The sequence below is a fragment of the Acanthochromis polyacanthus genome, chromosome 17 (assembly GCF_021347895.1).
Source record: "Acanthochromis polyacanthus isolate Apoly-LR-REF ecotype Palm Island chromosome 17, KAUST_Apoly_ChrSc, whole genome shotgun sequence".
NCBI lineage: Eukaryota > Metazoa > Chordata > Actinopteri > Pomacentridae > Acanthochromis > Acanthochromis polyacanthus.
The window spans coordinates 18,397,932-18,415,053 of NC_067129.1; the positions used below are offsets into that span (position 1 = coordinate 18,397,932).

At 39.9% G+C, this 17,122-nt stretch overlaps 1 protein-coding gene across 1 annotated transcript in view; it reads left to right on the forward strand.

Annotated features, from left to right (window-relative positions):
- fgf11b (fibroblast growth factor 11b) overlaps positions 1-17,122 on the forward strand; it is a 40,278-nt gene that overhangs the window by 14,402 nt on the left and 8,754 nt on the right. The window contains exons 2-3 of the mRNA XM_022210152.2: positions 6,077-6,187; positions 7,163-7,266. Of these exons, the coding sequence (XP_022065844.1) occupies positions 6,077-6,187; positions 7,163-7,266 (215 nt within the window). The remainder of the gene's footprint in view (positions 1-6,076; positions 6,188-7,162; positions 7,267-17,122) is intronic.

A 17,122-nucleotide genomic window follows, 5' to 3' on the forward strand; every position in this document is an offset into this window, starting at 1 on the left:
GGAGTGAGGGCTCATGTGAAGTCTCCATTTTCCTAAAATGAAAACAAGTTTCATTTTACACCATGCTTTCTATGTCAGCCTGCTCCTTTTTTAGCCAAAACTCACTGTAAAATGCATTTTCTCCTTTTCCAGAAAAACAAGGCTGTTTTGATTCATGGTTCCATTTTCAACCTCTCAGAAGACCAAAATTCTCACACAGTGTCAGTAATGTACATGTACACCAATCAGCCATAGCAATAAAGCCTCTTGCTTAATATCATGTAGTTACCCCTAATGCTGCCAGAACAGCTCTGAGACAGTGGACCACGGACTGGGGACATCCTGTGGTGTCTGGCAGTGGATCCTTTGGGTCTTCTAGGTTGCAGGCTACATCAACACCTTTGTTGTGTTCCTGAAGCTGTTCCTGAGCAGTTTTTGAGGTGTGGCAGGGTGCACAAGGTGTGGCTGGTGATATGTCAAAGTACTATCCACATGAATGCCAAGACTCAAGGTTTCCCAGAAGAACAGTACAAGATTCACTTCAGTGGATGTATGTAAAACACTGATTTATCTACAGTTAAAGCCCCAAGATGGACAATCAATTAGTGGAATTCACAATCAGTAAACATTACCTTAATTGAAATTTATCATTAAAAGCCATCTCATTTACAAGGTATATGGTTTGTTAAATTACTTTATCTTAATTTACAGTCAAATTATTTATTTAACAAATCATCTTCCCTAAACAGGATTTTTAATGTTTTTATTTAACCAAGTGTGGTTACACCTTTTCTCTGTCAGCATACTGTTCTTTTCTTTTCTGTCTTCTCCCCTTGCTTTTCAAATTTGAGACAACAGTCTCTCAAAAATAAAGAAAGCTTTAAAGAATGACTAAACTAATACATTTTGCTAATGGATTAATCAAATTCAATCTTTTTCTACAAATTGTAACAAACTTCTGTTGTCTGATAAAATAAGCATTTTAAATGTGTCTTTCAGACTAATAACGTACACCTCTTAATGCTTTCCGATCTTGGATAGAAAGACAGTGTGGCACAAATGTGAAAACTGATAAAGAATTATCACTATTTGTCGCACTAATTTTCCCCACATGGAATTTTCATGTTGGGTGAAATACTGAGATGTATTACTAGAGAGGTACCAGTATATCAGAAGTTCTCAATTCAAATTCAAAGATTTTTATTCAATTTGGCTTTACATTTAGGCCAATTTAGGTGCAGAGGGTATTATTTTCATGGAAATAACCTCAAAATACCAACTTTTGACACACAGAGTGAGTTTTAGGAGTTTAATCAATGACTGGAGAGGGACTTAAGGTGAAGAACCAAAGTCAAAAGTACTTAAGTACTTAAAGTATCAAAAAAACAGGGAGGAAAATGCACTTTGTAACTGATATTATATGTGACATTTTTGCATTGGTAATACTGATGCAACAATCTGTAAGTGGCCTTTTACTGTTGTAATTGGCTTAGATACAGTTTGGCAATTGGAACTAATAACAACTGCAGACATCTGAAATGTGACAAGTTCCTCCAACTAAACACTGCTGATCATCAGGCAAGCCAAAAACTTTCGGAACCACTGATTGAATCTTCAAATGGATATTTTATTTTGTGACTTTTTCAAACAAGGAAACTTACGCTAAAAAAAGCAACAAGTTGCTATACGTGTGAGATAAATGCTACACAGAGTAAGGTATATCATTTCCCTCTGAATGCTATGAATAATAAGTAGCAGAAAGTTTTAATACGCAGTTAAAGCAGTACCTCAAAACTATTTGCCAGTAGCGTTTTGGTTAAATTTACTTAAGTACTTTTTACCACTGCATTGCAGGACGTTTCACATCAGGACTAAATCTGTTTTGGTCAGGGTCTCATAAAACCGTTGCTGCTGTGCCCCCGTGCCATACAAAATATTATCTTACTGTTTGAGTACTAGTATGCCCTAACATATCAAAATCACTACACATGACCTTTGAGTCAGTAGCTCTCAGAGTTATCATCTTCCCTGTTTCCCCCTCTGGAGCACTAGAGACTGCATTTGCACACTACGCATCCTCATGATACAAACATTGGCTTTTGCTCATGTAAACAACTCTGTGTGCTTTGCTAACCCAACCAGAGGTAGACTGCTGTCACAGTGTGTCACTATCTGTCACTGTGCTCCTCCAGGGCTTATAAAAATGGAAAAAGTTGACTTGCCTAATAATGTGTGCTCCCTCCACTGTGGATTGGACGCAAACCACTGAGTTCAAATGGGTACAGCACCAATAAGTAACGCATGAAATTGAGTTTACTCGTCACAGGAGTATTACCCGGCTTGCGAAAACAGCTGTCCTCGGTGACTCTGAGGGGGGAGCTTTCAGGAGTTTACACAAGAAATAATCTTGATAATGTCATCGGGGTGATCTAAATCTGAGCTTAACACTTAACATTTTGAACAGAAAGCCTGTGTTTGCAAATTAAAGTTGTGAGCTTTAGAAGAAATGGATAGATCAAATGAAAAAGCCGTCTAATTGCATTCTGGGAAATGTGGAGTGTTTTGTGGCTAAATTATATTACAGACTAAAAGTCAGGGATTTCTCAGACTGTGCTGCGTCATGCGTGTCTGTGTCAAAGTAATATGCAGACAGATGCTGTCAAGACAGTGAGAAGGGAGCAGTTAGCAAAGTACACATGGGGATTGTTGTGCATCTCTACTATTTGATGGCACTGAGCTGAGTCAGTGATATGATTACGCTCAGTTTTGATTATCTGAATACTGTTAAGGCGAGACATTACAGGCAAAACATCTTTTTAATGTTAGTTTTTTATAAACAATAAATCTAAAACACACATTCAGGTGTCTACTTAAATACACTGCCTACTGAGCAAGTAAGGCATTCTTAATGAGATTACAACGCATTTGCTAATTTTAACACAAGATTTGAAAAAAATTGAAAAGTTAAGTTTCATGATATCTGTTAGTTACACCTTTTATACAAAGTAGTGATTTCCTTTTAGCATTAAAAAACTACATTTTAATCATTTTTACAGATCTGGTTTGTTCATGTATCATTAATCGTTTATGAACATCTTACTCCCAAAAACATGGCAAACATGGGTGATGGGCCGATTGAAAGTGATATCCACAACTCACTCTGTAAAAATATTTGAATTAAACATGGCAAAAATTAGGGCATTTTTGGATGAATAACACCAAATTTGACATTTAACAAAACAGTGCAAAAAACTTGCAATTCAAAAAATCATTGCCTTTTTTTTTGGAAGTAATCAACAGGGGAAGTTTCATGATAATATCGATTCATTAAAAGTTTCACCCTATTTATCTGTAGTGTCTATTAAGCCTTGTTGCTGAACTGAACCAAGTTGGCTTAAAAATATTAAGACAACTACAAATTTGTTTTATTAATGAATCATGTACTGATTGTTTCTTTATTAATCAGTCCATTGTTTCTTTGTAAAAAGTCAGGACAATAGTAGAAAACCAGCTTCTAGAATACAACTATTTAAAAAAACCTTTTCGCCTTTCTGCCCTAATGCTGGATCAGAAGTACCGGTGTGCTGAGGTGAGGATGCTGAAGCTGGAGCAAGTCCTACTGAGTGAAACATTAGTTTCGGTGCGCCTGACACCAAGCTTGGGAGTTCCTACTGCAGCCATACTGCAAGAGATGTCTATCGAATTTCTGCCTAAATGTGCTTTTTCTGAGGCACTCATAATGAAATGACAGTCATCTTATTCACACTGTTCCCTTGCCGTCCCTCTGCTCATTTCTCTCCTCCCTGATCCTCCCATTTCCCTTTTCTCTCTTTCTCATCTCTCTCTTTTGCATCTGTGGGGACAAATAATGAACGGCTTCCCTGCTCTGATTGGATGATGTATGATGTTATTAGGTGGGATGAAAGCGAACATAACTCAAAGGGTATGAAATGGACAAGGAGAGAAAGAAAAAGAAAGTGAGTGAGCAGAGATACTGAAATGTTTTGACAAGCAGCTTTGAAAAAGAAGTGGACTGGGAGTGCTGCAGATGCATGCATGCAACAATGGGAGTAGGTCACACTTTCACTGATGTTCAACCCTGGCACACTTCCTTTGGGAAATACGTAGTCCTACAGATCTCATCCCTGCATCCTCTGCCATTCTCTGGCTCCGTGTACTCGTCCGAGAAGACAGGCAGATTGCGCAGTGCCCTCGGTCGCTCCCTGGGGAATGTTGTGTGTGAGGGCATAGGAGGAGTTAGTGGTAGGGGAACTCCCAGGTGGCCCTTCAGTCTTTCCAGAGGCTCCATCATAAACTGCTCCTTCATCCATGTTTCATCTCCCTTATTAAAGCTGCAATGAAGAAGACCGGTTAGTGCACTGGGCCTGACTGGACTAAATGACTGTGCTTTAAGCTAAATCAGGGGACCTCCAGGGCTCCCCTTGCTGTCCGAGTGTCCTAGATGAGGCAGCGAGGTTGCTGAGCTCAGGAGACAACTTAGGTTCCCGCTATTGTTGATGTTTACGTGCCGCTGCAAAGATTCTCTCTCTTTCTGAAATCAAAGCAAAGTAGGCTGCAGGGACTCCACTCATGAAACATTCAACCACCTTTTTCACCCTCCATCCTCTCCTCCAGCACCAGGACCTCTTGATTATATATCTTTTATTTAGCAGGAGACGGACTAACTCTCTCACTTGACTCTATCCTCTGCTGTCCCCGGCTGTTGCTAAAAATAACAGTGGTAGCTACACGTGACTGAGCTTAAGTTCTACATGCACTTTAGTCATTACTTATAGAATTTCAGATTGATTGTGTGTGTTGTAAATTAGTTAGGTGAATAATTCCAAAAATGTACATTGGGCAAATCTGTAACAAACTGACACATTGTTATTAAATACTTAAAGCCTAAACTCTTTGTTGCGCTGAACACTATATTTTCTATCCTCTGGTGATAAATCTCTATCTTTTAGCAATGATTCTGCACATAAATAGCCACATGATTGTTTTTTAATGTACTAGTAGCAGTACTGTGAATTGTTTTGAGGCTGGATAAGTATTCTGTCATTTTGGTAATGACATTAAATATCCATAATCATGGATCCCCTGCCTGGTAAAACTCCGTCAGTGTTAACAGGATGCCCAATAGCACTCTTAAAAGACATTTTTAAAAATGTATTTATACCATATTATTTTCTTGGATTAAATCAATTTTTAAATCAAAAACAACTTAACATTTAAATTATTTAAAAAATTCAATTAAAAAACAGGTGCTTTTGTTTATTATTACTATCATTACTTATATAGCGTCATTAGCCTAAATGAATTATACATAAACAGAAAAATCTAGTACTTGCTGCATATTAAATCATTTTAACCAAGTTACTCCGAGCAGATCGGTCTGAAGCAGCCTAACCTGGCATTTATGTGGATGTTACTTTGACATGTAACACCTACTTAGACATCGTTGTAAACAAATTACTGTACAATATTACAGTGTTTGGGTTGCAACAACCAAGTACTTTGTTGATCTGGTGTCAGTTTCCTAGGTAAATGTTCAATAAATAGTAAAAGCGATAGCCTAGCAGTCTATACAAATTTGTGAAAACACCTTGTTTTTCACATACAGTCTGTCCCCTCCTTATGAAAGTAATGCTAACAAATGATGGGATCATATAAAGTACGTCACAATGTCTTAGTTTAGTGTGTTAGTATGCTAACATTTGCTCATTAACACTAAATAACCACTGAGAATGATGGCAATATCATTTGTTTTCTAACTGTGGGAAAAACTTAATTCTGATTATAGAACTGTACAAAGTGTCCGATAACTCAAAAGAATTCACCTCCGGCGACCATAAGTGTCTGTACAAAGCTTTCAGTGTAATCCATCCAACAGCACACATAAGTCATATTGCATAGCTTTAAATATTGCACATAGTGAAACTCCCATGTGGCTCAGAGTCTTCATTCAAACTGACATACTTGACTAACCCATTCCTTTTTCAGGCTCTCTAAATTTGTGAATGTCATTTCTGCTGTCGACCTCTGGCTATGGCATCTGTCTAATGCGATGTTGTTATTCTGTGCTCCCTTGCAGAGCCACAGCTGAAAGGCATCGTTACCCGGCTATACAGCCAACATGGATACTACCTGCAGATGCAGCCTGATGGCACCATGGACAGCACAAGGGATGAAAGCAGCTCATTTTGTGAGTGTGTCTGTGTCTAAATGTAGCCAACGCTTTGTGTTGCGATGTTTTAACCAAATTATTCACTGTGTAGTCTCCAGCACTCATGTATACTGTAATAAAGCCAAGCAACTCCTGATGTTTCACCAACATACAGCTCAGAGGGAGCAGATGCTTTCATTGGGAGTGCTATTTGGCAAGTTAATGCTGTGTGAGTGTCATGCTGTGCTATATAGGTCCTTTGGCTGAAGAGTCAAGGCAGAAGTAGGGGTTCTGCCAGCTCACCTGTCAAATTTGTTCCAATTACTACTGATATTTTTGTCTTATAATACAAAGGAACATCATGTCAACCTGCCTGTCAACCTTAGGCACTTAAGTGTGTCCTTGCTTGTGCAGCAATGCTCCTATCACAGACACTGGAACTTGCTATTTAAAGTGCATAAACCACAAAAAGCAGTGGCATATTACCATTGTTCATCCTGACCTTTAGCAAACTAAATTTGGTTTTCAGACCGGAAACTATGCTGCGTTCTCTTCCTAGCATCGTTTCTTCGTATTTGACCTTCAAGACTCAGACGTCGGTCATTTTTCAGACTGTAACTTGAAGATGGTATTTATTTACTCGCAAATCTAGATTATTTCTTGGTAAGATGTGTCTTTTGTTGTTAACTGGTTTTACAGAAGGTTAATCATCATATTTACTGCCTTTGCTCAAAGTCACAGTTGCTATGGCAGAACATCTCCATCACTATCGAGGTTTAGAGGCAGCGTAAAGCACAGTTAAGGTGACATGGCGTTGTGTTTCCATAAACGCAAACTCCAGGAGGTCACAGCACTTGGGCTTAAGAGAGATATCGCAGGCAGCAGTGACACGGCAGCTGCTCAGCCAGCAACACAAAAACAGGAAAACAGAATGTGTTGCTATTGCAGTTTGATTTCACAATCTCCTGACTCTTTTTTTCTTCTCTCTTTCTCCTACTTTCTTCTCCAATTTAGCACAGTTCAACTTAATTCCAGTGGGACTGCGGATTGTGGCAATTCAGGGGGCAAAGACAGGGTTGTACCTCGCCATGAACAGCGAAGGATACCTCTATACCTCGGTAAGTATGCCCTACAGAGCAGTCACACATCTACAGAAGAAAATAGGGGTGGGTGAAAAGATGGCACGATTAAATTTTAAGGTAGAATCACTATGCACGATCTGAATCATAATCTTCCATCTAAATTTAATCAAACATATATTCCTGTGATCACATAATTAGATGTGCACATGGCTACCTGTATAACTGTCACTTCAACCCAAGGCTAGAAATCAGAACTCACAAATCTCTGCATCTTTTTTCCACTCTGCAGTAGTGATTCGCATCTTTGCTGCTTTGATGCTTGCTGAGTTTCCATCCAATATGAGGACTTTGACAATTGGTATTTACTGTAACATGGCTACTTTCAGAAAACACGGCCACAAAATGATGTTCCGCTTCTTTATCGAGGAGAAAAGAGATAACATGATTTCAAAGGTTTGTTTGCTCCACTGATACACAGCAGCGGTAGTTTCTGAAATTGAAACACTCGAAAAAGGGAGACATAGGAATTGCTTGTAGGCGCACAAGTTTGGACATAAGCTAGGTGTCTCTTGCTGTGGCATGGTTCTGATATCTTTCGTAGAAGTTATTGCCTACTCGCATTAATGACATGGAATTCAGGAAGGAGAATACCAATCACGACTTTATCATACACTGTCATTTTGGATTTAGAGTTCGGCTGTCTGTCAGTTATACTTCAGTATAGTGTCTCACTTGTTTCGGGATAATATGGATTTTATGGATGGAAATACAGTGTGATAATCACGTTCCATACACTGCTAAGGAGAGTTTTACCAATTTGCCAATGCATTTTATAGTCTGTGACGCACAATATGTCAGCTTTGCACCTGTATAAGAATAGCAAGTGGCAATCAAGTCTAAAGAACAGAAAGGCACAAAGAAAATGTGAAGTGAGCTGATGGAGCATCAGCTGCTGCGAAGTAGTTTTTGTGATGTGAAAAAATACGTTTCTCTTAAATATTTCATTAACATACATTAGATCAATTCTTGTTAACTTTCCAGTCCAACAGATCACATTACAAAGGTGGAAAACAGAAATGTGTGAAGCAGGAGCAAGAGAGAAAAAGAGAGAGAGATAAGGGACTAATTAAAGGGCAACAATATCCACGATGAAGTATAAAAATCACAACCCGTTTCTCAATTTGGTCAGTGCTGCAATGCACTTCATTACCTCTTACATATCATTTCAACTGGAGCTGCAAATTAGATGTGCTCAGCAACCTCACTACTAGTCAAACTGACACCTCAAATCAAAAGATAGGCAACTATAATCAGCAGCAGGTACTGTTGTAATGAGCAGGCAGTGTGAAGATTAAGACGCAAGTAGGAGTTCTGCTTGTAATCAATACTTTGCACAGTGAGGACGGCTTTAGGCTGATAGTATATTTAACATCATGTAAACCATAATACATGTTATCAAGGAAGTGTTGAAGTCCATCTCTGCCGTTAGTGAATCTTTCAGGGTGGACAGTTCGATTAGTACCTTGGACAGCGACGGTGTCAGCTTAAGAACATGTAGTCTGATCAGCACCCTGGACAGAGCTCATGACACTGCTTCCATGTGATGAGTGTCGATCACTTAACTATGGCTACATGGTTCTCAATACATGATGATGCTAGTTAATGTCGATCATTTTTACTTTACTGGCAGTCACCGTTTCCCGCCCTCTAGGATAATAGCACAGAACTACTACAGTTATGCATGTGTTCATATATAGGACAGTGGTCAGACTCTGAAAGTAATGTATCCTTGCACTAAGGACTGTAACAAGCTGCATTATTATAATTGGTATATTGGTTTAAAGATTTGAAACCGCTGTTATCATTTTACATATAATATACAATACATTAGTAATTGTTCCTTCATTCATTCTTAACATTAAAATATCAGGAAGATGATATTATTGTGTAGTTTGATGATGAAAACATTCAGTAAACACCACTCAGTCACAACATTCAAACCACCTACACCACAGCATTGTGTGTAGGTCCCCCCCCAAGCTGCCAAACAAGCTATGGCATGTTTGTGTCCTGGGGGTTATCCGGTGGGGCCTCTGTGGATAGAGTGTGCTGGCACATCCTGCAGATGCTCTCAGATTGGGTTCTAGCGAATTTGGAAGTTGGACTTGGGCTCTTGTCATGCTCTTCAAGCGATTCTTAAGCAGTTTGTGGTATTGTCTTCCACACTGGAAAAAACTGCTCAGAAACAAATGGTGCACTGTCCTGTTCAGGGTGGCTGCTGCTGCTGCCATGGGGAGGTACGTAACGTTTATCACTTCACCTGTCAGTGCTGTTAATGTTGTGCCTCATTGATGTAAACAAGTTGCATATCTCTCTCTCTCTTGTGATTGTGTGCTTTCAGTTCAACAGAATGTTTGGATAACTATATGCAAAATCAATGAATGCAAATGTGGTTTTATGCAAATAACGCATCAGTGCATGTGAAAGTTAAATCTTGAATTATGGCATATGGACTGCACCACCTCGTATTATCTTCTGAGTCCCTGATTAGCATGCATTAGACTTTGGTGCCTTGTCTCTGTGAACAGAGAAGAGAAGGGATTTCCTCAGCACCAGTCAATAGCTGTACTGCATCCCACACTGACCTCTTTCAGAGAATTTCCTCTCTCACACACACAGAGGTACAGGAGTGAGTTTATGTAGGTGCTGTGCAACAGAACAGCTGCTGTCTTGTGTAATATCATGCAAGTTTGATTTTATGACCCTATATTATTCTCCATAGTGCATCTGATGCACTAATTTGCTGGTGTAGGGAGGAGTGCAGGCGGCATAATGGGGCCCTTTGTACATATCTTTGTGCTCAAAGAGCATGCTCATATTTGCTTTTACATTTAAAGGCAAAGAGAGTAGGTGACACAGAAGAGGAATGTTTTGATTTATGATAACAAGCTCATACCTGTCACTTCTGGAAGAGAGGTAACTGACAGAATGATTTGTCACTTCATTTTAGCTATTTTGTCATCCTCATGCATATGCTGCCCATATTGCTGCTTACTGATGGTTACTGTGCTGGTTTCTTCTGAATAATCAGAGGACTACCTTTCCATGTCCTCAGCTCAAATATACACTGGTCAGGTTGTTTGGCTCAGCTCAGTAACAAATTGGGGAATCCACTGCTGCCTTGTCTCAAACATAAATCTCATCCTTACTACCTGTAGGTGACAACAGGAAATGGCTGATCTTGATACAAAAATAGAGCTCGTCTTGTTCCTGCCCCATTTTATAATCTATGTGCTCTGGAAAACTCCTCATAGATACAGAGTGTGTGTGTGTGTGTGTGTGTGTGTGTGTGTGTGTGTGTGTGTGTGTGTGTGTGTGTGTGTGTGTGTGTGTGTGTGTGTGTGTGTGTGCGTGTGTGTGTGTGTGTGTGTGTAGGAGAGAGTAAAAAACAGTGAGTGAGAAAAGTGTTTGTGTTACTCGAGAATAACATTACCATTAACAAGCAGGTTTTCAACAGCTGTACCAGACTGAGAACTTTGTCAGCTAAATAGGATTTCAAGATGAAGATTTGACTGTTCATTATGTTTTTTATATATAGACTATATGTCAATCAGAGAATCAATTAGTGTGTGTTTCTGTGATGCCTCATTAACTTTGTGAAATTCAACCTTGGCATGTTGTAGGAGAGGAAAGGTAGTTTGTCAAGTTGAGTTAGCGTCCTGTTAATGATAAAGCTGGACTTTGAGAATATATGGTGTGAACATGGAGCGTATGCAGACAACACATCTGGCATGTGTGGACAGCTTTGAATAGCGGCCCTTGTTTTTTCTCTACCAGTTTAGTGCTCCTACATTCTGCAAGTGTGAGTTTGTCGCACTGAATTCTCTTGTTCTTTATCAGCTGACATGAGCTGACCGAGCGTATGCCGGCTTTAAGTCAATCAAATGTAGTTGTTCTGCAGATAATCTCAACAGCCAGAATTTCTTGCTGAGAAAATGTCAAATAAATGAATAAATAAAATGAATAGCATATTTCATAGCCTAATACTGTGTGACTATGATATACTGTAAGTGCAAGATCGAAAGACTACAGCAATAGTGTTGCACGCTGGCTTGATGATGCATTTTAGCATGACTCATGAATGTCAAAGCAGACATCCCTCAGCCAGTTGATTTCCAATAACAGTCAAAAAAAGCCAAAGAATTCTTTAAGCAAGCAGTGACTTCCAGGACTGAATTTATCTAATCAGCACCAGATGCCCAAAACTCCAATTTCTCAAATGTCCACTTGAAACTGGCCCCAAAAGCGAGTCAGTCCCCATAGATCTACATGTTAAAATGCCCATCATTACAGCAGAAAGAGAAAAATGTTGACAGCCTGGTACACAAAAGATTTCAGTCTCTATAGCTGATTTAACCATTCATGAAAGCTATGCAGTGGGTGAATTTTATATAACTCAACTGTCTAAATTCTTTTAAGGCTTGAAGTTATGCATAATTAAGGGCATGGCCACTTTGAGTGGCAGGTGGGTGCTGCCACAGGACAGTCCATTATGTTTGATGAGATGTTTGCATGGCCTGCCTTAGTCCAACTTATGCTTCACCTCTTTGCATATATTTGTATTAGCTGGTAGATAGGAGGAGTCAGGCTTGCCATAATGACAAAGTCAGCCAAAGTCCCCACACTGAGCTTCAAAACTCTTCAGGAAACTTATTGGTGATGTCATGGAGAGTTTGTCCATCTTTATATATAGTCAGTGGTTTTAAACTAAATGAGCAAGAAATGTTCAGAGGTCAAAGATTGGACTGAATAGACGAATTGCTCTCCACTATTTGTAAGAGGGTAGGTAGAACAAGCAACTCTACAAAAGGGTAAATCAATTTGAAATCCTCTGAACCTACAAAGCACAGTCAATGCTTGGACCACACATCAAATGTTCATTTAAAATAACATCAAGTCAGGAAAAGACATGCTAGGTGGCAGCTGAAAGTCATTTATCACATTGCAAGAAATGATCCCATGCCATCAGTTTGCTGACTTAGCTGTTTTCGTTTAAATCTCTAAAAAGCCCCGTCTCTAAGTTAACTTCATACAGACACAAAGAATCAGCAAAATGTGCAATCTTTGTTGGATCATAGTGTACATGTTTTGTTTTATTGCTGTTAAAGGCATATCCCTAGCAAATAAATATACTATTTGTACAGAATTTGTTTAATATGGTCAGAATTCCTGAATATTTACATTTTTACACTAAATAATCCAACTTAAACTCAGTCGGAAAGAGGTAAGCAGAGATATCCATAACATTTATTATAAAATAACCTCATAAATGAAATAGAGTTATTGCCTCCACTATATGCGTCGGTTAGCTATGCAGTGGTTTGGTGGGCTGTACAGTGGATCGGTGGTTAGCACTGTCTCCTTGCAGCCTGAAGATCCCCAGTCCTTGTCCTGGCTTAGGATCTGAAAGTTTGCATGCTCCCTGTGCATGCATAGGTTTTCTACAGGTACTCCGGCAGAGCTTTCTCCCATAGTCCAAAAATATGCTTAATTGGTGATTCTAAATTGTCCGTAGGTGTGAACGTGAGTGCACTTGTTTCTCTCTATTTGTAGCCCTGTCCAGAGTGTCCCCTGCCTTCACTTTAACTCATTAATTTTCAGAGGGTAGCTTTGTGCCAGTCAAGATTTAGAAAGGGGCAAATACATATTTAATCAACACTGTCCAAGAGATCTTTCATCTGGGACATCACAATATCGAACAGTGTACTTGGAGCTTTGATTCAGTAAAGAAATACTAAAAGGACAACAGCAAATAACAACTATTGTGTGATTTGTGCAGACTGGCATAGAAAGTGAGGAAGATAGACAGACACAGGAGAGAGATAAAGGAAGTGAAAGAGCGTTAGAGGTATTGATGAAAAGCTTTGTCCTTTCTATTCTTTTCATGGGAGGATTACATTGAGATGCAGGACAACACCAGCAGCTAGATAGCATCGCTTTTATCACAGGACAGGAGAAAATGTGGACATTAGAAAAAGCAGCAGAGAGAATGATTGGCCATGGCAAGAGAAAAGAGATGAAGTGCAAAAGTATAATGATAACGAAAGACATTTTGCCTGGCAGCCAATTAAGAGCACTTAGGGAAGGCAAAACCTATTTTTTCTGATAGATTCATGATCTACCTTGTACTGGTGCTCTCCTTCCAAATTGTCCCTGGGATATATCAGAATGTAGCCCTTGCAGTTTGCTAAGATATGAAATAACAATAGTGGTGATAATAGTACACGAGCAAGCACCATTCTCTGTGTCCCAGAAAATTTAAAGCAGGGGGACCAGTCACCTTTGTCACTGAGGGTTGAAGAGGAGACTGTCAGCTCCAGCTCCAATCTCAACAGCATTATATTGACAAGGGCCTTCCAGCTGTCAATCACCACTGCAGAACTATGAGTCCATGCACATTATCATCCACTCTGCTCTTGTCATGCGAACATCATGTCTGGGTGGACTATCATAAAGCATTAGGGGCCGACCATACATGTGTGGTGCTAAACCGTATTAACTGCCAGTCTCACCCTCTGTCAACCCCTCTTTATAAGCACATCTATGCCCTATTGACTTAAGTAACGTGGTGTGTCATAGTGCATCTACATCTGGCATGAGAGCAGCATCAGCAACATGCCCTGCTGGTGGCTTCCCACGTCACATACGCACACATGCACAGATTGTGTGCGTGTGACATAGGATTGTTTTGAAAGTGGTTTACATTTACATTGTCATATGAGTGGGTCTCTGCAGCAGTAATGCAGTGCTATTGGAATGTGGTGGGATTACTGCAGCTGGGCAGATTTCACAGCTCCTCATAGATTACCCAAGGAGCTGATGGGCCGGTCAATCGATGCAGGAACCCGCCTGCATGACACTGTGACCCCTGCTGTCTAAACTGGGGACTGCAAATAATTTAACATCACCGATGCTAATGCATTTTTTAAATTCCAGAGGCACAGCTACATGTTCAGGGGCATTACTTCTCATTTCATGCTTGTATGATGAAACGAAAGTAAACAAAATACATAAACATCATTTATGCACTTACTCTCGAGTAAGGCACAACTTTCATTCCTGTTCCCTATATTTTTATTAAATACAGGCAGAGAGATGTTTGACCGATCTAGGAAGCTCTGTTCTATTAGTACTTCCCTGTCCTTGCTTGTTTGTAAGTGCACTTCCAGTGTATTGTGGCATGGAGAGTAAAGCATCCTGAAGCAGGTAGAACAGATGTAATCAGACACAAGGGATGAAGAAGGAGGTGGTGTGTGTGGGCGGGGAGGGTCGGGATGATACTCTGCATCATAAAAAGGTTCTTCCCATCTTAGGGATTCTCAGCACGGAGGCTACATATTACCTTTCTCATCTGCTTTCATTCAAATTCATTTCTAGCTTGTGACACACAGTAGGGAAGCTTGCTGTCCAAGTCTCTGAATAAGTCATGGTGGAAGAAGAAGGAGGTTTTTATTTAATTTCCAGTCCGAGCACCCAACATTCAGATGGAAATAGTCCCTCATCACTCTTAAAAATGTGCGACGCTCAACACTTTGTCAGCAATTATTCATCCACGTAGGTAAATGTGGTGGTTTGAGTGATATCGCCAGTAAGTACACCTCTGTTGTAATGCTGAGGTCTCGAGGTTGGCTCAAGGTGAGTGTCTGATACGGGGATAATTACAGCAATGTATTTATATCACTTAGGGACAGCAATATGGGCCATTGTCGGAGGTTATCATGAAAAATCACTGTATGATGAGGACAATTATTTCATTGTCTTGTCTGCTATCACACAATGTTTTTTTCTTCTTCAGACCTTTGGAGACTACTTGAATGAAATACTGAAGATGTGAGCTCTATCATTAGACTAATTTCAGGGGAGTGATTATGAAGGGTAATTATAGGATGACTTGGGAGAGGGGTTATCACTGGTGTCATTTCAGAGGTTGAGCTGAAGGGTATTTTGCTGGAGTGATGGGTTCTCTTTCCAGAGGGACATGAGTGTCAGATCGTGGGGTGCTGGCGACTAAAGCCCAGCGCTCCTGCTTTTGGTCCTGGGGGAGAAGCAGGTCTCTCCTTTTCTCTCTCTTCTTAATCTCCTTTATTACCCAGCAACCCCTCTGTCCTCTCTGACTGATCTTCTGCTCCCTTTCCTGTCTCTCCTACCTTTCCCCTTCTGTCTCCCGCACTTCCCACCCCTCTTGCTCTCTGGCCTGATTAATAATGAATGAAGCGGATCATCTATCGATCCCATCCTCTGTGTTAGCGCAGCAGAAGATATCAAACCTGTCAGTGGATCTTAAAATAACCCTGCGAAGTGGTGGGGATGGTAAGTGGGAGTATTTGTTGAGTTAAGAGGAGAGGTGTATTTTTTATGGTGGGATGCTAGTCGTAAAATGGGCATAAACTGCGCTGGAGCAGCAGGACAGGAGTGGAAGGAGAGAGGGCACAAAGTCCTGAAATGCCTTCTCAGCTTAAAGGTTGATGCCTCCCTGTGAAGGAGAAAGGTGATGATCTGTGATTAGTGTGAAACTGGAGGTCTCTTATACCTTCTCAATCTACTTTTGGCTCTTTTTTAAAGCTCCTCTATGCCAAGCTGTGATCCTTCGGCCCTCTTATGTCGTCCTGACTCTCAGAGAAATTCTCCACTCAGCCATTTCTGCCCTGCTGCTCTCAGTTAATCAATCCAGCAGATTGGCTTTGCTCTCTGACAGAGGAAGGACCCTGTCGAGACCCTGATGGAGACTAAGAGAGATGTATATCTGTCTCTATTGGTTAATATCACCGGTCAACATTATGCAGGGTTCAGTAGTCCTTATGTTGAGGACAGAGTGGGAGGGGAAGTGCTGCGGGAACATGATCATTTACAATGACTGGCTGAACTGTTGGATTTGATCCAAGTTCAGCTAATTTGATTTTGTAATGTCTATGCAGATTTAACCAGTCACAGACAACTGACAGGACAGGACAGTGGCCTATACTAAAGACATGCTTCTTTTAGGGGGATTTGCAGCAGCATGCATTTAATCGTAGTAAGATTTTATTGCTATTACATACACATAGCCAGAAAAACCTGCTAATGAAATGTTTCCCAACCTGTTTAGTTTGTGATCTTTAAGGTAAATTTTGCATTTCAAACCCCTAATCACAGTGTTATTTGTCTATTAGTTGTGTGGAGTTTACATTTTCACTTTGATGATGATGACACATTTTAATTGCTCTGCCAACTTTGAAGTTGTTGAAGACTCTAAATTCAATCCGTGTACAGTAACACTGATTCATTTGGCTTTGTACAAAAACAACTTAATGAGGTACAGTTCAAGGAAATGATCAATTTAAATAAATCTGCAACTATTTTATTATTAAAATAATTGTCCATGTAATTTTTAAAGGAAAAATACTGTTAAAAATCCCTCTTTTCTAGCTTCTTGAATTTGACAGTTTCCCTGCTTTCTTAATCACTTAATTTAAAGTGAATATCTTTGATTTATCACAGCTGGTCAGAAAACAAGTGTTTTTTCAAAATGATTCAAATTTTGACAAATCGTGGGTTTTTTTCATCCTTTTCTGACATTTACTACCAACCAAACAACACTTAGATATTAATCGGTATTAAAAATGACCATGAGTTGCAGCCCTTCTTTCAAGATGGGATCTCTATGATGCGTCTAATGTTGAACAAGAAGTTATGCCATGTTGATGTATGATGAATGGCAAGTTCAATGCACAGATGTTTTTGGGATTAAATAAAGCCTCTCTCGACGCAGGTCATGCGCTTATTTAAAAGATTAAATTCTGGGCCGTCCATGGTGCACAGTGTAGCTTTAGTATTCACTGAAGCCACTAGTTTA